The sequence below is a fragment of the Lissotriton helveticus genome, chromosome 2_2 (genome assembly GCF_964261635.1).
Source record: "Lissotriton helveticus chromosome 2_2, aLisHel1.1, whole genome shotgun sequence".
Lineage (NCBI taxonomy): Eukaryota > Metazoa > Chordata > Amphibia > Caudata > Salamandridae > Lissotriton > Lissotriton helveticus.
This window is the reverse complement of record NC_136060.1, coordinates 104,946,670-104,971,053: the sequence shown is the minus strand read 5'-3', so window position 1 is coordinate 104,971,053 and position 24,384 is coordinate 104,946,670. Positions and strand designations below refer to the sequence as shown.

The 24,384-nt window shown below is 43.2% G+C and overlaps 1 protein-coding gene across 1 annotated transcript in view; it reads left to right on the top strand.

The window, feature by feature from the left end:
* The window catches only part of LOC144821290 (dynein axonemal heavy chain 12-like), a 228,960-nt gene that overhangs the window by 143,894 nt on the left and 60,682 nt on the right, over window positions 1-24,384 (top strand). The window contains exon 7 of the mRNA XM_078678155.1: window positions 7,262-7,805. Coding sequence (XP_078534281.1) covers window positions 7,262-7,805 — 544 coding nt within the window. The remainder of the gene's footprint in view (window positions 1-7,261; window positions 7,806-24,384) is intronic.

The following is a 24,384-nucleotide window of genomic DNA, read 5'->3' as shown; positions in this document are numbered from 1 at the left end:
CAGGGGCGGGTGGTGACAGCAATTCCTCACAATAAGTGATGATATTCTCTATACGATCTAGTATTTTCTCACCAATCCACCCTTCTCTCTCATCACTTTTTGCAGTTGCCAAGGTCTGTTTTTTTAATCACTTTTTCCTAGCACCTCCCTACCCAGGTTCAATCCCTTTCTGCTTCCCCATTGCTACAACTGATGAACAAATGTACATATTTATAACAGGGTAATTGAGTCAACAACGTAACACAGCACTATATAATATCCCCAGAGACTGTAGGCACAAAGCACAAGGTCCAGAGAATGTCAATGGAGATGTAGCTAAGCTTTCTCAAAAGTTCCTCTTTGTTTTTTTGCAGAAATATGCAACTGTTAAGCAGTATTAAGAATAATGGTGTAAACAGTACCTTCAGAGGAATGGATTAAGACTTGACACCTCCAAAGGCACAATATCAGGGGGGGCCCAGCCTCCTACGAGCGATGACGGGCAAGGACGGGCCCGCCGCGGGGGAGAGGCTGCGCTATGTAGCATGATGGAAGCACCTCCCCCTCACCTGCGGAAGCTGGACGGCTGTGACCCTTGGTGCACCCTGGGACTCGTAGTCCCACCAGGGTGGATGGCAACCCCAAGGCGTCTCGGGGAAACGAACCGGTGTGTGGAGGTGAAGACTCTGGGCTTAAACTCCCACCAGAGTATGAAGCTGGGTGACAGGAGCAAGCAGCAAACAGCAAGAATGCCCACTTCAGTTTCTGTGTGTCATCAGTGATTTCACTGACCGTGTCATGAGTGATGTAGTATGTGAGGTCATAAGCAGTGAATTGCGGGGCGTAAGTTATAGTTAGCTCATGTAACTATAACAGCTGAATTTCTGTGGTTTTGTACAGGTAAAATATGAGCCTAACTATAATGTCCCTGTAACTGTTGGTTTTTCTAATAGGTAGTTATAGTTAGGACCATGTTTCCATAGGATAAGCGTTTTTTGACTTCCCGATATCTTTGGCTCTATTACACGACTCTTCACAAAATGTTCCAAAAAAAGGTGCTGTGGTAAATGTTGTTGCACATGGAACATTTTTGGGCAATTCATGAAGCAGGAGCTGAGAAAAATGGGGTCAAAATGGTGCGTTTGCAATGTTAATTCCAAAAGGACCGCTCAACACGCATACATCCTAAACCACTGAATGGACTTAAACCAAATTTGGCAAAATGCTAGATTTTGTTAAGCAGCTCACACTTTCAGTTATTTGGAGTGAATCTGTTCAGAAGTTGCTGGGAAATATAAGCAAATGTTATGTTATGTTATGTTATGGTTATTTATTAGGCGCACAGCTGCTCCAGCGAAGGAGCGTCCTGGCACCAGACAAGGTAACAACATAACAAGGCTAAAGAAGGTGATAGACTAGCGGTACAGAGATTAAGGAAATAAAAAAGTCTTAACAGCCTTACGAAATGAGGAAAGATCGTCAAGAACACGGATCTTTAAGGGGAGGGAGTTCCACAACGCCGCAGCCCGAACTCGGAATGAGCGGCCACCAGCACGGCTAAGCTTAAACCGGGGGACTACTGCGAGTGCAAGATCCGACGAACGTAGAGAGCGAGCCGGCACATAAGGAGATAAGAGGTTCAGAAGGATCTGCGCCGAGGAGCCCTTAAGTATCCTATAGGACAAACAAAGCACTTTAAATTGAATCCTCTGCTTAATCGGCAGCCAATGGAGAGAGCGCAGAGTGTTGGCAGCAGAGCAAAACCTGGGTAAACCCACCACCGCTCTAGCGGCGGCGTTCTGCACACGTTGCAGGCGAGTGACTTCGGCCTGATTTATCCCTACCAAGAGGGAGCTGGCATAGTCAAGCCGAGAGATCACTGTCGCCTGCACCACAAGCTGCCTAGTCGAGGCGTCAACATTTTTTAGCACAGGTCTTAGGCCACGCAGGATTCCAAAACAGCAGGCAGCAGTTCTCTTAGTGTGGCAGACAAAGCTGAGGGCCGGATCTAACCACACCCTGAGATTTTTTATCTCCCAAACCGGAGTCGGGGTGGGACCAAGCTCAGAGGGCCACCACATATCGCCCCATAGCTCCGCTTGCTTGCCGACAATCATGATTTCCTTTTTTTTTGCGTTCAGCTGGAGACAGTTGGAGTTCATCCAGCTGGCGACCGCCCGGAGTCCACTCTGGAATCTTGGGGCATCTAAACAAGAATCCCCGCTGAGCGTGACCACCAGCTGAGTGTCGTCAGCGTATGACACCATGGTCATGCCCCACTGCTTGACGACATCAGCCAGCGGCCTCACGTATAGATTGAATAATGTGGGACTCAGCGAAGATCCCTGAGGGACCCCAAGATCCAGAGGGTAGAATTTTGACTGGTGGGGCGGGACGGCCACGCAAAAAGATCGTTCGGCAAGAAAAGAGCGGAACCACTGAAGAGCGGAACCGACGACGCCAGCTTCCTCCAGGCGTTGCAGAAGAATCCTGTGCAAGACGGTGTCAAAGGCGGCGCTAAGATCTAATAAAACGAGCGCCGCCGTTTGACCCGAATCAAGCACAGTGCGCAGGTGTTCCACCATAAAGAGGAGAGCCGTCTCCGTGCTGTGCCCAGCACGGAAACCGTTCTGCGTGGCATCCAGAATGTTGGCCCGCATAAGATGGTCTGTGAGAGCAATATTGACATGCGCCTCCGCAACTTTTGCCGGCCACGGAAGAAGCGATATTGGTCGATAGTTCTCGGGTTTATGAGCGTCAAGAGACGGCTTCTTCAGGATGGGCATAACCACTGCCTGCTTCCACTTGGCAGGAACCACCCCAGATGCAAGCGAGATGTTAATCAAGGAACAGATCGGCAAAAGATCGAAAAATGCCGGATCTCTAAGCAAGGCCGGTCTCAAAGGATCTACCGGAGACCCAGACTTAACTTGCTGAGCAAGTTTCTTGAAGCTTTCAGGTGGAAGGCTGGGAAGAGAATGTAAAACATCCTGCACTGGGGGGCTGGAAGGCCCTCCGCCATGTGGCCTTGCCAAGGGAAAGGCTTGATAGATGGCTTCAACTTTTCCTAGAAAAAAGGCCGCCAGAGTTTCACAGTGTGATGTAGAAGATGTTACATTCACAGAGGCCTTTTTTGCCATCAGATCTTTAAGAGCCTTGAAGATGGTTTTGGATGGATTCATGCTGTTGCGGAACTCAAGAGCATAAAATGCCGCACGGGCTCTACAAACAGCACGGTGATAAGATTTAATGGTGACCAGATACAGGGCTTTTTTGCTGGTGTCATAGGTTTTTCGCCATTCTCTCTCAGCACATCTACACATGCTTTTCAGCGCACGCAAAGATCCATCATACCAGGGGCTGGGGTCCCTAGATCTGCATTTGCTCAGGGTCACCGGAATGAGGGAATCAAGAGCCCGGGTTACCCATTCGCAAAAGCGGTCATAACCTGTTTCCACAGTATCTACCGGGCCCAACGGGTCCTCAGACAAAAGGCAATGAAAAACCTCCAATTTTAATTTATTCCAGTGACGTTTGGGTACAACTCGGACTGTAGGTTTGTGAGGGTGCTCGTGCATTGGGCACTGGATCGTCACTAAAAAATGATCCATCCAGGCCAAGGGAGATGGAATTAAAACCCTTGCCTCTGCAAGATTCGTGAGGAAAGGATCCAAAATGTGACCACCTACATGTGAGGGGGACGTAATCAGTTGAAACAGTTGAAAGGCCTCCAAATCAGCCAAAATGCTGCTCACAGCAGGTGCGGTCGGATTGTCAAAATGGAGATTCAGATCCCCCAGAATAGAGAAATTAGCACATCCTACAGCCAGTGTGCTAATGGCATCAGGAAGAGCCTCCCTGAATGCCACATCGCTGCCTGGAGGGCGATAAATCAGCACGCCCGAAAAAGAGAAGTGGGGGGTGATGGAAATCTTAAACGAGGCACTTTCACAACCTGCGATTTTTAGACCTCTCCAATCGCAGGGGTAGCACGATCTTACAGCAATCGCTATTCCCCCACCTCGAGTGGCGCGATTAAGCGTATAAACCGAGTACTCGGGAGGGAAGGCCAAATTAAGAATCGCTGTGTCATCCTCCTGGAGCCAGGTCTCAGTTAAACAGAAGATATCCGGTGGATTGGCCTCAATAAGGTCATGAATATCTTGATAATGTTTCACCAGCGACCTAATGTTCAGGTTCCAGACACTTAGCTCACGCCGGGGACAACTACTTCCAGAAAGAGAGTCCTCACCCATGCAGCGTGGAAGAGTAGAGGCACCGACCGACCAGCTGCCACCGGCACACTGGAAAGGGCCACACAAGGGACTCACCCGAGCCGCATCGCATCTCAACAGACGCTGTCTGATGGATACAAGAGCGTCCCTAGTGTAACTAAACATCGCCCCCACCACAAAAGCAATGGGCAGAGTCCAGCCCTGTCCAACTCGTCCGAACGCGGACGGGCGCAGACGGGCAGGACTCTGGCACGACTCAGGCTACACGAAGGCGCACCCGCTGCGCGATCCCGCTGCGCTAGGCGGGGAGCATTAAGTAGGTGTCCCACTAGCTCCTGCGCACTAGAGCGCACGCAGGTGATGGCGCCTGGTCAGCCAGCCACTCCACTCCAAGATGGCGGCTGTAAAATAACCCCAACCCCGGGAACCGGACCCGCTCAAAGCAGCGGTGGGTCACCAATTAGAATGCAAGTCATGGGGCAGAGAATCGTAAGTTTAAAAACAGGGGATAATCACAAAAGGTAAAGCAAATATATTAAGGGCAGTTTAAAAACAGCAGTTCTGCTGAAAAAGCGTGGGGCACTAAGCAACCGGTCGATACCTTGTCAGGAATAAACCCAGGAGCAGCTCGCCTTAAGTAGGTGTCCCACTAGCTCCTGCGCACTAGAGCGCACGCAGGTGATGGCGCCTGGTCAGCCAGCCACTCCACTCCAAGATGGCGGCTGTAAAATAACCCCAACCCCGGGAACCGGACCCGCTCAAAGCAGCGGTGGGTCAGCAATTAGAATGCAAGTCATGGGGCAGAGAATCGTCAGTTTAAAAACAAGGGATAATCACAAAAGGTAAAGCAAATAGATTAAGGGCAGTTTAAAAACAGCAGTTCTGCTGAAAAAGCCCGGGCGCTAAGCAACCGGTCGATACCTTGTCAGGAATAAACCAAGGAGCAGCTCGCCTTAAGTAGGTGTCCCACTAGCTCCTGCGCACTAGAGCGCACGCAGTTGATGGCGCCTGGTCAGCCAGCCACTCCACTCCAAGATGGCGGCTGTAAAATAACCCCAACCCCGGGAACCGGACCCGCTCAAAGCAGCGGTGGGTCACCAATTAGAATGCAAGTCATGGGGCAGAGAATCGTAAGTTTAAAAACAGGGGATAATCACAAAAGGTAAAGCAAATAGATTAAGGGCAGTTTAAAAACAGCAGTTCTGCTGAAAAAGCGCGGGGCGCTAAGCAACCAGTCGATACCTTGTCAGGAATAAACCCAGGAGCAGCTCGCCTTAAGTAGGTGTCTCACTAGCTCCTGCGCACTAGAGCGCACGCAGGTGATGGCGCCTGGTCAGCCAGCCACTCCACTCCAAGATGGCGGCTGTAAAGTAACCCCAACCCCGGGAACCGGACCCGCTCAAAGCAGCGGTGGGTCACCAATTAGAATGCAAGTCATGGGGCAGAGAATCGTAAGTTTAAAAACAGGGGATATCACAAAAGGTAAAGCAAATAGATTAAGGGCAGTTTAAAAACAGCAGTTCTGCTGAAAAAGCGTGGGGCGCTAAGCAACCGGTCGATACCTTGTCAGGTAAATAAAGTTAGTGATATCTGTGGCTGCGACGATTTCACGGAAAGATAACAAGGTCGTGCAGGTAAATGCTGAGATCTGATTTGCTGCCTACAATCTAATCAGGAAGTGTTGGTAGCCATCTTGGGACTCAGGTTCGAAAGAGTCCAACAAAAACGTACAAAAATAAATAAAAGGGCGCAGGGTAGGAATACCCTGACCCCATAAAGTTGGTCCTGGGGTCCCACAGTGACCCAACAGCCAAAAAAGCATTTTAAAAAGAAAAGAAATACCAAGAAATTATAAATATTTTTGAATTCACTGGAAAAATAAAACATATATATATATATATATATATATATATATATATATATATATATATATATATATATATATATATATATATATATATATATATATATATTCATGTGTCATTTACGTTGTGCATACCTAGATACAAAACAACTCAATTCTATAAATTCTATATGAGAGGGAGTCATGCATTCATGGTGCCAAAGAGAAACAGGTAGTGTTGGGCACAGGTAGGGATCGAGAAGAAAGAAAGTGTATCTGTAAGATGAAGACAAAGGTACAGGGGAGGGAGCAACAATTGTAATAAAGGGATATCTGGCCAGAACAAGCATAAGCTGTCAAGCAATATAGCTATAGCTACAGCTTAATTGTAGGCTGTCCGATGAGGTGCAGAGCTTAGACTGTGGCTACTAATGGTGGCTGCCCTTGACATATTCAAGCATTATGAATAGAATTGTGATGGCCCCTGCAAAATCATGTTAATCAGTGGCATTTTATATACATGTATTAAGTGACATAGTGATGCACATAGTAACTTGGAATGCCAATGGGCTAAGCAATCTTATCAAGAGAAGAAAAACATTCGGTCACATTTTGAAACTAAACTTGGATGTAACACTTCTGCAATAAAATAATTTGCAGGACAGTGAAGATGAAATGTTAAAACAAATTTCGTATGCAGAGTTAGTGAATTGGGATGAGATGAGCCATTAGACCAACCCCACCTCCATATTTGTCCTCTCCCACATTGCAACCTATATCCCTTCTAGGGACTGATCATTTCCAGTATAGTGACTGACAAGGAGGTCTACCAGTTCGTGCCATTCTTGGTCACCTAGGGACTGCCGTAGATGCAATTTGGTGCGTTATCGTTGAGTCAGGATACTCTGTGACCTGCTGAACGATATTGCACCTGCCTGTCCAGCTCCAAATCTTTATATGCAAGCCTTGTGAAATACTTTGGAATTTGCTAACCTTCGCTTACAACCCGTTGGAAATGCTGTATTTGTAGACCACTACAGTAGTTTACCACTGTGCTTAGGGAATCCTAACAAATACAGCAAGCCTAATGAGTGCTGGATAGCTTTTGAATTAAAGGATGATTTTTAGCAAATTGTTGTGGAGGTCAATTTTGTATACAGCACAAACCCTGTGACAAACATTGTTTTCCTTTGTCTTCTCTCAGAGCGCTGAAGACACTGATCCCAGTGACTGATTTTGATGCCATTAAGAGAAGTGGGATTAGCCCAGTTCACTCGGCTGCGGCAGGAGGACATCCTCAGTGTCTCGAGCTCCTCCTTAAATCCAACTTTGATGTCAATTTCATGCTGCACCCTCGAGTTCGCAAAGGATATGATGATCAGAGAAGGTCGGCTTTGTATTTTGCTGTTGCAAATGGAGACACTTACTCGGCTAAACTGCTTCTGGATGCTGGAGCTCTGCCCAACCAGGATCCTGTCAACTGCCTTCAAGTGGCCTTGAGAATGGACAATTATGAGTTAGTAAATATGCTGCTTCTCCATGGGGCCAATGTGAACTACTTCTGCCGCGTTAACACCTTGCACTTTCCCTCAGCCCTGCAGTACACCCTCAAGGATGAAGTTATGTTAAGGATGCTGCTCAACTATGGGTATGACGTGAAGCTGTGCTTTGATTGTTGTTATGGAAACAAGGAGCACACCCCGGAAGGATACGAAGGCTGGAGTTCTCCTGTTATTAAAGACACCATGGTACTTTGCAAGCTATTCATGTGTGGTGATGGCATGTGTTCTAGTCCATTGCATAGCTTTTAAATGACAAGTAGGCTAGAGTGTATCTCTCTTTTTTTGTGACTCACACATATGTGAGTTTGGGCATTCTGCATTAGTGAGTGATGGGAAAGTATAACAATACTAAAATAGAAATTAGAATATCTACGGCCCACATTATCCATGGATAAAAGTAGGAAATCTACTCTTCATAGGTTTTCTTCCTGTGATTTCGATGGCTATCTGACTTTTAGGGATAGACACAATATCCCAAGCGTGTGCATGAAAATGTATTCCATGTATGCTCCTACTGTCTCACATGTATCCCTTCATATTGTTCACAGTTTGGAAATCTGAAGGCAGAAATATGCATTTGTACTTTTTTCGCAGTAGGGTAAAAACATGTAGCAAGTTGGGTGAACAAAAACATTGGGCTGTGAATGCCCACAATTATATGACTTTGGGAAGAAATCACCATACTTCTCGATCTTCCCAATTAGTAAGTAGAATTCACATTCAGAAATTTCTGCTCATCCTGATTTTGGATCTTAAATTCCAATTTCACATACAAATCACCTGAGTGATACATATATGCATGAAACATTTTGTGAATGAAGTCCAAGGTTTTAAATGTAGTAGAATGCAGTTGGCTTTTGATTACTCTATTATTTTATATTAAGAAAGACAGAAACTGAAGAAGATCTGGGCTGCTTATTGTAAATTCTACCCCTTGCTCATTTTTTGTGACACTTTACTTTGGTGTATGTAAATGTTTCGGCATAAACAATGACTATAGGCAGGTTGCATTTCAAAGGGAACTCAGGACGATGTGAATGATAAATATAAAAATCGATATGAGTCGCAGATCTCAACAGTGTTATTAAATCTGTATTTATTTGCAAAGAATTACTGTCAATTAGCAAATAAAAATGTCTGAGTAATAGCAGGTTTCCATAAAGACCCGCCGCTCAAGGTAAACAAAGCTGTTAAGTACAGTATTCTAGATATTCAATCTAGACCAAATACAACATCCAACTAAGGCCCCGATTTTAAATAATTAAGTATGGGGCAAAATTACTCCTCTTTCACAAACCCAAAACTATGGGGGTGATTTCCCCTGCCATATTACGATAGCGGGGGGGATCGTTCTGGTACCGTGGCAGTCGTAAAGACCGCCTGCAACTGTTTCATATTGCCTGGCAGACTGGCCTGCATGTTTTAAATTGTGGCAGTGCCTATCAGGCACCGTCTGCCAAATTACAATGCTGGCTCAGCCAGCCTTTCCATGGCGGTGAAACCACCATGAAAAGGCTGGCGGGGATTGGCTTCAGGGGCCCGTTGAGGTCCCCCCTTGTGTTGGGGGTGTGCAATTGGGGTGTACCCATGGTACTCCCATACATTTCCCTGCACTAAGTGGCAGGCACCGCGTGTTGCCTGCCACGTCGTGCAGGGAAATGCACAAAATGGCTGTTTAGCATTGCAGTGGCTGCTGGATGGTGGTGGCTGCATCGTAAACCATTGTGCGAAACCACCGCCTTACACATGGGCAGTCCCAGTTACCGCTGTGATGGCAGGCAGACTCTAGTCCGCACGCCATCGTAATGACCTCCTATGTTTCTTCTATGTGGAGGGATAATAATTTTGAGTTCTGCAGAGATCTCCCTATTTCCCGTGCAATAAATATTGTGATTTTCCCCAGATTCATGTTGGCAGGTCAAACATGCAGAAGTATACTGGGGGGAAATAGAGGGGAAATGACCGGTAATTCACAAGAGTGGAGTAACGGTTTAGAATATTGTGGTCAAAATTTCTACCTGCAACAATATTGAATCCATAGTATCAACTACCACTATATCATCATGCTAAAGAGATGTGGTGTTCAGTCTTTTGTTCCCTCTATGTACGTGCTTTCATGAAATGGTGGTAGTCAATATAGTGAATGCAATATTTATACATGTCGATATCTCAATTGCTATATTGTAACAGATATCCTTGTGGAAGTGAGCTGAATCTAGAGCAGTAAGCACAGAATTCTGCATGTTCTGTAAAAGCTTAGAATAGGAGGTATTTACCAGATCCAAAAAGTGACAGTATTTACTGGGTCCCTACTACCATCCTGGGCATTCATAATTGCAGCCCACAGTCCTAATTACGAGTTACAGCGGACGGTGCAAATGATGTTCACTGTGGGACCGCAAAACCTTTGGTAAGACCGTCTGCCAGATCAGACGTTTTTTCCTGGTCAGGCAGGTGATTCCAGCTTTTTTTTCTCTGCTACACGACTATTCCTCTGTTTCTGGATATAAATTGAACATCGACAAAACAGAAGTTCTCCCTCTCAATAAATTTTGTCTCCCACATATGTTTCATGGTTCTGGTTTCCAATGGACCTCTAGCCATATCAAATGTCTTGGTGTTCTTTATGCCAACTCCACTAGAAAGACTGTTAGAACCAATCATTCCGACATTCTTAAAAAACTCTCTTCACTTATTAATCGCTGGTCTCCTCTTTTTCTCTCTTGGTGGGGTCGTCTCTCTACTATTAAAATGATGCTCCTTCCCATTGTGAATTTCTATCGCTCTATGCTTCCCATTCCCCTTCCTCATTTCTTCTTTAAGTCCATCAACAGTCTCTTCTCTAAATTTCTATGGAATAATCGTAAAGCCAGAGTTGCTTTATCCCGTCTTCAACAACCTAAACATCTCGGTGGTGTCAACTTTCCAAACATTTCACGCTTTCATTCTGCATTTTCCCTTAAGCAAATCTGGTCTTCTTTACTTGACTCTCCTTCGCCGCATATCACATCCTGGAGCTCTTTAGAATCAGCACAAATCTCCCCCTTCTCTCTTCTCTCCGCTTCTAACCTTACACAGCCACCTTCAAAATTCTCTTCACCTATTTTCAAACATTCAAAAGCCCTTGTAGTTACTCTTTTCCGCTCCTTTTCCTCATCCTCTACTCTTCACTTAAATACCCCATTGTGGTACAATAAATCTCTTAAATTTCGTAACCGTGCCCTTTTTTGGAAGGAATGGATTGATAAAGGAATCCTTACTTATCGTCATCTTCTTCTTAACAATTCTCTAGTGACTTTTCAGATACTTTGTGATTCTTTTGGTATCTCCAATAAATTCTCTTCACAGTTTCTCACACTTATTCCTTCTCTACACTCCACTATCATACAAGATGCACCCACTTCTTGCACTCCTCCTCTCTTATCCTCCCCTCCTAATTTTCACATTCCCCTCAAAGCCTCATCCATTTATAAATTACTTTCTCCCTCACCTTTAGTGAGATCCAAAACAAAACTTGAACTTTCTTGGGAATTAGACCTTGGCCAAACCTTCCTCGAGTCCACCTGGGATTCTATTTGGTCTAAACTCCATTCAACTTCCCGCTCCGCTAGTACCACGCAGACCCTATACTATTTTTACAATAGATTGTTTTACACTCCTTGTGATCTTTTTAAATTTAAACTAATAAATTCCAAAAAATGTTGGTCCTGTTCCTGTATTACAAGTGATTTTAAACATATGTTCTTTTTATGCCCTAAAGTACAACTGTTATGGTCACGTATTTGGTCTTCCCTGAACAAAATTTTATCTAATAATATACCCTTTGATATTTCTCTGATTTTTTTGGGTGGTTTAGCTCCAGTCTGGGATGTCCCACCTTTTACTTGCAAATTCATAGACTTATGTATTGCTATTGCTTTTCAAATCATTACTACCAATTGGAAAGATACCAAGAATGTCGAATACGCTGCATGGTGGAATTTAATTTGTCATCACCATAGATTAGATCGTACATATGCCTCTTCTACCTCCCTTCTGATTAAACCAGATTTATTATGGTCCCCTTTAACAGAATACCTATCCAGATGTGCCATTTAGCTTTATATTCATTTGTCTGCTATAAGATGTTTTTTTTTTTTTTTTTATATACTATTAATATAATTATATTATGTAATAGCTTTATTATTGCTCTACTATTGATGTTTCTTTCCCCTCCCTTTCCTCCTTCCCCTCTCTCTCTTTTCCTTCTTCTTCTTTCTTTTCCCTCCCCAAAATTTTAAAAGTTATAAAAGCATTTTCCCTTGGTATATTCTTTACCTCTTTGAGGTTTTTATTTATACACACAAGGCTTAATTTTATTTCTTTTTATACTGTATTTTATCTTTTTGCAGTTGTACTGATGTTTTACATTGTCTTTATTTATTCAATAAAGCTTTTCAAACTTAAAAAAAAAAAAGAGCCTACCAGCCAGACAGCCTCTCTCAGAGAGCCGACTGTACCTTCCTCCATGGTGTGACATAGATACCACACCGTGCAGGAATGGGGGGGGGGGGCAAATCCTGTAGTGCCAACAGGCCCGAATTGGCAGGGGGCCTTTGTTGCCTTTCTGCCACCCTTTTCATGATGGGTTCTCACTGTGAAAAGGGTGATAAAATGGCAACTCGGAACAAGGTGGCGGAGCGCCATGTTAGCCTCCTTGGCAACGCCACACTCTGCTACTTCAGAAACGCTGGGCTGCACCATATATACAACAATATGATGCTGCACTATGTTTTCCCATGTGCTGGCGCTAAATTGAGCAGCATAGCGCCAACGCAGGAACACTTGCACCGTAGTGAAAGGGTGTCTGCATTGAGGGGAAGATTGTTTATGTGCAGGAAGGGCTCCTTTAAATGGTGATTTGTAACTTTTATGTGTAGGAAGAGACACTTTCCTGCACATAAACAATCAATTGTGTTTTCCTGTTTCTATGTGTGCTGCACAATGCAGCACAAATAGAAACAGCAAAAAATGAGGAGAAATAAAGCATTTCTCCTCATTTCACCTGTTTAAGATCAGGTTTTCCCTTGTCTTAATTTTGGCGCTGCCTGCCATTGGTATTCAGACAAAATATTGAGTTACAAATGTCGAAGTACAAATATCGAGTTTTAAATATCATGACACAGAAATATCGACAGCAAGAATATTGTGGTCAAGAATGTCGATTTTAAGGTAAAGAATATCGTTTCTAAAAAGATAGAAGCCATTAATATCGTTTACAAAAATATAGTTGTTTAAAATATTGATTGTTTATTTAGTGTTGTGTATTTTAGTATATATTTTAAATGTTTGTGATGTATTTTTTTGTATAAGTACTGTTTATGTTTTGTACGTGTTACATTTTTTGTAGTTATCAATTTTATTTTAATTACATTTCGTTTTTTCAGTTCTGTAGTGGGTTGTGGGTTTATAGGGGAATAGGGTGGTAAGTAATTTAATTATAAGAAATGAATGATTAGTTTGTATTTATTAATCTTTATTTAATTGAGATTTTATAGTGTTAATTGTAGGAAGTACTTTATTATTAATTAATTATTAATTGGTTAATTAATATTAATTAAATAAAAGATGATTATTATGGTAATTGTGTAAATTTCATATGTGCGGGCTGTGGAGTTTATAGGGGTAAAGGGTGGGAAGTAATTTCTTTAAAATTATTTAATAATTAGTTGTTAATTGATATTAATTAATTAAATAATTAATTGAAAACGATATATTAATAATTAGTTGTTAATTGATATGAATTAATTAACTGAAAATTATGGAACTTGTGTAATTAATTTTATGTGTGGGTTGTAGGGTTTATAGGGGTAAAGGGTTGGAAGTATTCTAAGTTTAATTAATTAATATTTAGTTGTTAATTAATCTTAATTAATGAATTGAAAATTAAATATGTACATTTTGTAATTAATTTTAGGTGTGGGTTGTGGGATTTATAGGGATAAATGGTGGAAAGTAGTTTTTGTTTGAGTAATTAATAATTAATGAATTGATAATTAATTAGGGTAATTGTTTATTTTTTGTGCGTGGGTTTTGGTTTTATAGGGGTAAAAGGTGGGGAGTAAATCAATTTTAGTTACTTTATAATTAGTTGTCAATGCTATTAGTTTTTAAATTAAAAATACATTTTAATTGTGTAATTAATTTGTTGATAGTTAAATTTTAGCTGTGGGTTGTGGGGATTATAGGGGTAAAGTTTGGGAAGTTAATTAATTTGTATGTGTTTGTATGTGTTAATTAGTTTTTTAATTAATATTTCTTTAATTGATAAATAATTATGTTAACTATGGAAGTACATTTTTTTAAATGTAGATGTGGGTTGTGAATTGTGTGGTGTTATGGGGCAGAAAATAAAAAAGACATTGATGTAATGATTTTTTTTTTCTAAATATGTTCTAATTAAAAATATTTATTTGTTCGAAAATAATGTTTTCTCTTATTAAATATAATATGTGTATGTATTTAACATTATAATATGTTTTTATTAAAAAAAATATTAAATTGTTTGTTGAATTTTTGTTGTTGTTGATATTTTGTTAGTTTTTAATTTTGAACGGACTGGAGTGTTAATTGTTACACATCCGCAATCCAACACTTTCCCTACTGTTGCACTGCCTGGAGTGGGAATAGTACATTTTATCCCTCCACTATCCAACACTTTCCCTACTGTTGCAGTCCATGGAGTGAGAATAGTAATTGTTACCCCTCCGCTATCCAACACTTTCCCTACTGTTGCACCCATTGGAGTGGGAATAGTAATTTTTACCCCTCCGATATCCAACACTTTCCCTACTCTTACACTTATTGGAATGCGAAAAGTAATTTTGTCCCCTCTGCTTTCCAACACTTTCCCTATTGTTGCACTCACTGTAGGGGGAATAGTAATTTTTACCACTTTGCTATCCAACACTTTCCCTACTGTTGCACTGACTGGAGTGGGAATAGTACATTTTAAACCTTCCCTATCCAACACTTTCCCTACTGTTGCACTCACTGGTGTGAGAATAGTAATTTAAACACTTCCGCTCTCCAACACTTTCCCTACTGTTGCACTCGCTGGGGAGGAATAGTAATTTTTACCCCTCCGCTATCCAAAACTTTCCCTACTGTTGCACTGACTGGCATGGGAATCGTAATTTTTACCCCTCCACTATCTAACAATTTCCCTACTGTTGCACTTATTGGAGTGGGAATAGTCATTTTTACCCCTCCTGCTTTCCATCATTTTCCCTTCTCTTACAATTATTGGAGTGGGAATAGTAATTCTTTCCCCTCCGATATCCAACACTTTCCCTACTGTTGTACTCACCAGAGTGGGAATAGTAATTTTTACCCCTCCGCTATCTAACACTTACCCTTCTGTTGCACTGACTGGAACAGGAAATGTATGTTTAAAGATTTTGGTATAATGTTTTAATTTATAATATAATTTTTTTATTAGATTTTATGTTATTGGTATATATATATTTTTGTAAATTGTTATTTAATTTTAAAATTATAAAAAAATTATAATTAATAGTTTATTAATTTTTTAAGGTAAATATTATATATATATATTCATTATTATATATGTGTTTAACTTTTTTTAATTAATTTGTTATATTTGTTAAAATGTATATTACATCTATTTTTTTAAGTTTATTTAATATATTCAATATTTATTATTTAATTTTATATATATCCATATCTACAGTGATGTATTGATGAGCTGCCCCGTGCCCATTCCTTGTGAGGCCGCTCTGCAGGATCTTGGGCTCCAGTAACGTGGGAACATTTTGTGCATAGTAACGGAGGAGCCTGATCCACTCGCGCACCTAACCCTGGGGCCGATTAGTATGGCGGACGGATTGCCCCCAGCGGGCTGGCGGTAGCCTCTGCCGGCCCGGCGGGGGCAATCCACCGGCCATCCTCACTCAAATGACCCCCCGCCACATTAGGATGGGTGGGGGGTCCGCGGCAGACGGGAAGACCGTCCGCCGCATTTCCGCCGGTCGCCTTTGCGACCGGCGGAAAAAGTGCGTACAGATGGTGACGGTGTCTGCGAGCACCGCCAACCATATTACGATGCCTATGGTCCTATGCCTTTACGGTATACGGTAGGGCATACGGTCTTTGCTTTGGGGGCCCGGTGAGGACCACCAGGATGAAGGGGGGTGGGGGTTCACATGGCGGTACCTATGGTGCCCCCCTGCGTTTCAAAGTACAACATGGCAGGCACCACGCGGTGCCTGTCATGTTGTGCTTTGAAACGCACAACATGCATTTTTAGCATTGTGGCGGGCGGTGCTTTTAGCACCGCCCGCCGCAATGTTAAAAATGCGGGATGCACCCGCCACTGTGGCGGGTGCATCCTAATTCGACGCGCTGGACCTCCGCCCTTATGGCAGACGGTCCATTTCCCACGACAGGATGGCGGACGGACAAAGTCCGTCCACCATCCTAATCGGCCCCCTATTTAGGTGAAGTCAATGTTGCAAAAAGGACGGCGCGAGGAAGAGATTCAGACAGGATTATTTCCTGCCATGATGTGTTTGATTTTCAAGTCCGTATTTTTATCAGCATTCAAACACTGTTTCTACTCACCTGACTGACTCCAGTATTTCCCGTATCAAGATCAGTGCTTGTGTACCACCAAGGTAAAGACTATCGGAGGATACACCTATATTTTTTACATCAATATTTTTTTCTCAAAATTTTTGTAGTTACCATTATAAATATAGGGTGTCAATATTTTTTACATTGATATTTATAAGTCAATATTGTGGTATGGGGATATTTTAGGTGTCACTATTCTATTCTGTCAGTGAACCCTCCTATTTATGCCACCTTTGTAAATAGAGGGCATCATCAAAATCAATGGGTGTTGTGATGGAACAACCACCGCAACACCCATTGCCCTCCCCTTTCACGCTAAGTACAGAGTGAAAGGGTGCCTTATTTACAAGGCAGGGTTTAAGCCACGTTAAGTGGCTTAAAGCTGCTTTGTAAATAAGACAAAGCCCATATCGCCACCATAACGTAACTAAAAATGATGTTGTGGTGGCGATATGGGCTTGTAAATATACCCCGTATCCTCAATTAGTCATGTGGTGCTCCGCAGTTCTCAAAATGCAGCCATTTTCAAAGATTATCTCTAAGTTAAAAAAATAACTTATACCACCCACCATGTGGTCATCTTTGTGAGAAACTCTGGAATAGAGCAGGGTCTCAAACAAAAAAAATCATGCTTTTGTTCCAAAGCATGTTGTATGAATTCATAGTAATCACTGCAAGAGGGGAACAGATTTCCTGAGGAGTATCTCGTGGAAGGAGAAGACCACTGCTCTGTCCTCTCGAATCTTCTCTGACTCCACTTCCTGACCTATCAACATTTTATGGAGAACAGAGGAAATAGCACCTGGGCAGGTCAATGTTGATGGTATGGACAGCAGAGTATCTAGCACCTGACAGCTTTTTGTATGTCTATCCTATTCAGGCATCAACTCCTCCCAGCTCTCCTCAACTCTACAGTCGTGAACAGAGCTGACAGTCCTGGGGCCCCAGCTAGTCCAGAGGGATCTTGAGACATGCACAGCTCTCACTCAGCCATCTGAGCGTGAACAACCTCCCTATAGAGGCTGCTATCTTCCTGACCTATTGTTTGACCTACTTCAGACTCTCAGGCACTGCAAATCATTCTTGAGAAGGAAGCAGGGCTTCAGCTCCAACAAAGGCTGGCTATTGCAAAGCCGAACAAGCTCTGACTCTCAATCTTTATTTTTAAAGATGTTCCTTCAAGGAGTGGAAAAACAATACATCCCTGTGAAGAGGAAAGTGATGCCTCTGTTTCATTAATTAAATTATTGTGAACTATGTGTTTCTGCTCGATCCTGTGGGCCAGATTTACTAACATTTTACGTCATGGGACTGATTATGATCCCGTTCGGAAAGCGAATCCGACTCAGAACTGTGTTTTCAGACTGAATCATACCCAGTTCTGAATGACCATTAGGGCTGTCCGAAACAGTTCCAAAAGGCATTGGTACAGGTTGAGCCTTTCGGAGCCGATTTGTACAGCTCTATGGACATGGTTTCTGAGCGAGCGATTACGGACCGATTCGGACAGCTGTTCTAAATCGGTTTGCCTGAGATGAAACAGCTGTTGGAATCTGCCTTTAGGGGTTCGTAGCAGGCCATCCTTCACCCAGGTGCCCAAGGAACCCCCTTTCCTACCATGGACAGTGTGGCAGTCACCAAGGGGTGCCTGTCACAGGGTGCACAATTTTCCCCACCACCCCTTTCTTCAAAGGGAGCCTGTGTTTTCGTTCAGAACACAGGCTCCCATTGAATTCAATGGGAATCCGACCGAATCATATCCGGAAGCATCCGGATGCATCTAAATCGCTCAGTCAGACTCCCCCAATCTGAGTTGTCCGGCAAGCTTTCTGGAACCGATTTGGTCAGAATGCTTGAATGACTTGATCGTAATCTGTCCCACAGTTGCACCACTTTTGCAGCACATCCATGACCCAAAATGCTAGTAAATATTTACAAAGTCACGTAAGAGGAGATTTGTGGCACCTTGTGTAGCTTTGTAAGAAAATGTAACACAATGCAGCAGCTTGCATTGCATTACATTTGATTCTGGGATGCTTTCCATGGGTGGAACATGGATGTTTCCATGCATCCACTCATGGATTTAATGCAATCCTGAATTTACAAAGGTTTGTACACCTGAGATTGCGTGAAATCGCTACGCTTCCCAGAGGGTGGCGTAACAGGAGAAAAATAATTTTTTCTCCTCATTATTTCATCTTTCTACAGCACACATAAAAAAAGGAAAATGCTACAAGAAATTTTTATGTGCAGGAAGGTAAACCGTCCTGCACAAAAACAATTCTCCTTGTAAAGCAGACACCCTTGGACTAGTTTCCTGAAAAAATATCTAATCTACATACATCCTGGGACATTAATATCTTGTCAAACATATTGAACCCGAGAATATCGGTATCTTATACCATTATACACTAACATCTAACACAAAAATATAACTTTTTTAATATCAACATAGTTAAACATAGTAAACATTAAGGGGACAATTATGATGGGCGCACAGTAAATGGGACCGACCTACCTCTGGTTGGCGGTCCCGCCCGCCTCATTGGGATGCGACCGAACATTGTTCGGCCGCGTTCCGAAATTCCCTATGAGAGCATGCATTACGGCCGTAAACTGGCCTTAATACATGCTCCCATAGGTATATGGGAGGGGTATTGTTTATCCCTGCACCTCGTGGCAGGCACCTCAAGGTCAGTCCCCTCGGACCCCAACCAGAAGCAGCACACACAAGGGGGCTAGGGCCCCCAAACACGCTTTAAAACATGGTTTCCAAGTCGGACAGGCCGACATGGAAACCATGCCAGAAACCATGCATCATAATACCAAGGGCGGAAAGGCCCTTTAGGATTACAAGCCGGTTTCGACTGGCTGATGGCCTCCTTGAGCCCATCGAAGCCAGCCAAAATGACCGGCCAGTTTCAATTCTGACCAGTTGAAACATAATTAGCCAGGCGGAATTGAAACTGACAATGGGGGTCGGAAAACGTCCGACCGACATTGTAATAGGCCCCTAAATATATTAACATTAAGCAGAAATATAATGTAAATTATACATGTTTAAATAATTTCAAATTATATATAAAATGCTAACTTACGGACCGATTTTGATGTCGGACGGACCTTAGTCCATCCGACATCGATCTTGAAGTGGGACCGACCGACTTCCTGTTGACAGTCCCAAACCAGCATGTAAGATGCAACCGAACACGGTTCGGACTCAGTCCTATTCTTTACAATGGGAGCATGCATTCCGAATAGAATGCATGCTCTCATTGTTAAGAGCAGAGGTACAGTTCATCCCTGCACCCAGTGGCAGGTACCTCAAGGTTCCTGCCTCTGGGTGCAGGGAGCAACCGGGGCAGCATAAGTGCACCCTAGGCCACCATCTAGAGGCCTTGCACCCATGGGGCCCTGCTGAGGGCCCCCAAGGACAGATTCCCACAGCCTTTGTTTGTTGGAAATGCTGCCACAGAAAGGCTGTGATTCGAGCCTGTCATAAGCCATTCGGAAATGGTGTTTGGATTAATTTCCGACCGATTCCATCAAAATGGGTCAGTTGGAAATTAATCCAAACAGGAGATTATGATGCTGTTGGTTCGACTTTGACCTCCTACGGCATCATAATCCGCCTTTTATTGTTAAAAATATTCAAATATATATGTGTGTGTTTATTTAAACATATATAATTTCAAACTATTATTAAAATAATAATTCGAATTTATATTACAAATTATTAATTTTTTGTGAACTTTAAAAATATAACAAATATATACCTATATAAACACAATAAATGTATACCTGTTAAATATAAACTGGAAAAAAGTCTAAACAACTTACTAATTTAATTGCACATAAAAAGTAAACAATACAAAAAAATTACATTTTACTAAAAATATATTACATATTATCAACAATAAATACAAAATAATATAATATTAAACACACTGAAACATCATAATAATATGCATTTAAATAATATAAACAAAACTATAACATTGTAGGAATATTACTTATACTATTCCCACTCCAACCGATGCAAAGTAGGGAAAGCATTGGACTCTGAAAGGGTAAAATGTACTATTCCTACTCCAGTTTGTACAACAGTCAGGAAAGCATTGAACTCAGGAGGGGTACACATTACTATTCCCACTCCTGTCTGTGCAACAATAGGGAAAGCATTGGATTGCAGAGAGGTAAAATGTACTATTCCCACTCCAGTCTGTGCAACAGTGGACAGAGAGTACTTCACATAAAACTAATAAAATACTCTGAGGTGGTGAGACACTCTCATCCTGAAATCACATTGTCTGACCGCCTTTTTTAACTTAACACATCTTTAATTCATATTGAACAATAGTGATGCATTTCTCGATATATTTTACTGTTATGGCTGGCGGCCAGTCTAGCACCAGATGAACAAAGCGCTCCACTGTTGTGGGACCTTCTGGGTGTTAGGGAGATCTTACATCATAAACATTATAACACTTTTATATATTTTCTTTCTCTCCTTTTCTCCCCTCCCTCTATTTCTATCTAATTTTTTCGTGCACCTCACCTCCACAGACACAAGGGGGGCCTGCAACGGGGCCCTAAACATAATCTCTGACAGCCTTTAAAACGTGCCATCCAAATATGGCTGGCGGTGCCATATTAGAGCCCCTGCTCCGCCCGCAGGCAATCGTGACGATTGTCTGCCGGCTGTAAAGCGGATGACGGACTTTCAGTTCGTCGTGATACCCCGCCATCATAATATGGTGGAGGTAATTCTCCGTACGATGGCGTAACAATCGCCACCCCCGGTCCGGCGGTGGTGATCGTTATGCCATTGTAATATAATAAGCCCCTTAGTTTTTTGTTGTTGTTATTTTAGGAAGGGGTCTGTGTGGCCCCACTTCCCTTGACCCTTTTGGGCCACATGCCCTGGGGCACACCCATTCTTAATTTTTTTATTGCAATAAAACAGGGAGAGGGGCCGTGCGCCCCCCTACCAAGCTGATATATGCTTCAGGGTCCCAATCCCAGGGACTGGACCTTTGTGTATATTTTTAAAGGGGAGTGGGGCCATGTGGCCACCTCCAGAGGCTGATTTTGACCCCAGGACCCCATCACTAGGGACCCAGCCATTTTTTTATTTTTATATTTTAAAGGGAGCGGGGAAGCGGCCCACATTAGTCCCCAGGACCCCAACCCATGGGGCATGGCCATCTCCTTTCGGGCTGCGGGGGGATCCTGAAGGCCCCACGGTCCCGTCCGGCTCCCGCCTCCTGCACCTGGCCCATCCAGGTACTTAAAGGAAAACAAAGCACTTTTTAAAAGTTTTTCTCTCAGATTCACGGATTCATAGCGAATCCCGCTGAATTGTTTTTTACCTTTTTTTAAAATTTTCCTTTTGACTCAGTTCAACCGTGTCACAAGATGGCTGCCAACACTTCGCAGCCAATCAGATTGCAGGCATGAGATCGGGAGGGTTCACGGATCCTCCCCTCCCCCTGTTGTATATCTGAGAAATGTTTACTTTTCTCAGGAACTACTGAACTGATTTATACCATTTAACAGAAAGACTGTTTTCTCAAACTAGAGCTACCTTTTTGCAGAATTTGGTGTAATTCCATTCAGCAGTTCGGGCTGTAGCTGTGTGTAAAGTTTCCTATTGAAATTACCATAGAATAAACGTGTTTTAGGATGCCCCCTTTTTCTCGCCCCCCCCTTGATGAATCACCCTGAAACTTTCAACACAGCAGCTGACCTGACCGCTCCACTAGTTTTGAAAATTTCACAAAGATTCATCAAACGATGCCAAATAGATTGGCAAAACAAAAAACGCTATTCCTATGGAAACTAGGTCCTGACTTTAAAAACCTACTGCCGCCGAACGGATATTTATATATATACATACATATATACATATATATATATATATATATATATCTACACAAATTCCTCCGATGAGCGCAAGGAAGAGGCCACACAGGGAATCCGAGTTGAAGCTTTTTAATATACAGCGTTAAGCATAATGCATTTCGGCCATCAGGCCTTCTTCAGATGCGCTGTTAACCACAATTGGTGCCACATTCCCGCCTTTATATAGTCCTGCAGTCCTCCCATAGGTAGGAGCAAACCCAGCCCCCAATCATGTGATCGCCCACCAGCTGCAGCATTGTAGACACTACAGCTCCCAGAATACACCAATTCTGGGCAAGTGTTGCTTGGGGAAACCTCGATGGCAAAGAGTCCATTTGGGCTGGTGTTGTGCCAGACAAGGCATGATGTAACTGGTTAGTTGAAAGTCTCAAAGCCTCCTTGGGTCCCCGCATATGATCCAACCTCATTTACAGGAGTCTACCGGGCCATGAGTTTCATTACAATGAATGAGACAACTCCTCATGAAGTCGCGGGCTGCTCCTGGCAGCGGCCCTTCTTTACCTGCAGTTAAAGGTGGGCTGGTACATTTCCAAAACCTTGGAAAATGAAGAAAACTGCAGAAGCAGGAGCCAGTGTTGCAACCAGCCAACGTATGGAACGGGGCCTCTTTAACGTGTCTCTGTCCGACGCGATAACATCCACAGAAACCCCTCCGATGAGCGCAAGGAAGAGGCCACACAGGAAATCCAGGTCGAAGCTTTTTAATAGACGGCATTAAGTTTAAATGCATTTCGGCCATCGGGCCTTCTTGAGATGCCGCTGTTAACCACAATTGGAGCCACATCCCCGCCTTTAAATAGTCCTGCAGTCCTCCAATAGGTAGGAGTAAACCCAGCTCCCAATCATGTGATCACCCACCAGCTGCAGCATTGTAGACACTACAGCTCCCAGAATACACCATTACTGGGCAGGTATATATGTGTGTGTGTGTAGTTATATTTTGGTCTGCTTTTTCATGGAAAGACCGCTTTTTGATGTACTAATAACATTGGCCCAGTTTCACGAATCTTCATAAAACTTTTCAAAAACACCTCAGCTCCTTCGTGGAAAATTTTGGGGTGATCCGTCAAACAGGGGCAGAGAAAAGAGGGAAAAAAGGAGGGTCCCAAAATGCAAAATCCCCCTGCATTTTCCATAGTTTCCTAAGGGGAGGTCCAACAAAAACTGTTGAGCAAAATTACACCAAATTTGGTAGGAAGCTAGATCTTGATCTACAGAGTATGTTTTTTGTGATGTGGTGTAAATCCCTTAAGTAGTTTTTGAGAAATTAAGGTCGAAAAATAGTTGTATATCTGGACGGTTGGGTCCACGAGTGTCTTTATAGATTTTCTCTGGAGCTGCAATTTAAAACTAAAGCCTTTAAATGGCCCACGTGCTTTTTTCCCATGGACTATCTAACTCCCTTGGAAGTGAAAGCTCTGATTGACTGCTAGCAACATAAGAAAAACTTAGTAGGCAGCCATTGCAGGACTCAGGGACTTAGTCCCTTGTCCTTAAATTAAAAACAAAAATAGTATAAGGGGGCAGGGTAGTGATACCCTGAGCCCCTAGGCCACATGAGGGTGACACAGAGGGACGCCCGGACTAAATAAGAAAATATCAGCAAAAAATACCGCAATCCTGCATGATCGTAAAAATAAATGGCAGCATGGCCACATTTCCTGTGTTCACGCTGAAGGGAACCCAGCCTCGGGGCGTTGTTTTCATAAAGGGAATGGGCTGTGTACCCCCCCCCCCCACCCCCCTGGGGAGCCCTTCTTTTCATTTTTAGAAATGGCCCTGAGTGATGGGGAATGGAGCCGCACGCCCCTCTTCCCCTTTTAAAATATATGTATGGCCCTGGGTGATGGGGTCTCCAGGACCTAACAAGGCTCGACGAGTGGGGCTGCTCGGCTCCTCTCTCCTTTAATTAAAAAGCAAACAGCTCTGGGGGATGGGGTCGCCAGGTCCTTAAAAGGCCCAGAGAGGGTGGCTGTGTGCCCCCCTCCCCTTTTAAGATATATGTACCTCCCTGAGGGATGGGGTCCTCAGGGCCTAAGGAGACTCGGTGGGCCATGTGGCTCCCCTCTCCTTCATTTTTATAAATGGCCCCGGGGGATGGTGTTCCCATGGTCTAACAAGGCACAAGGAAGGGGCGGCGCAACTCCCTTCCCCTTTCGTTAATAAAAACAAATGACCCTCTGGGATGGGGTCGGGCTTTGCAATG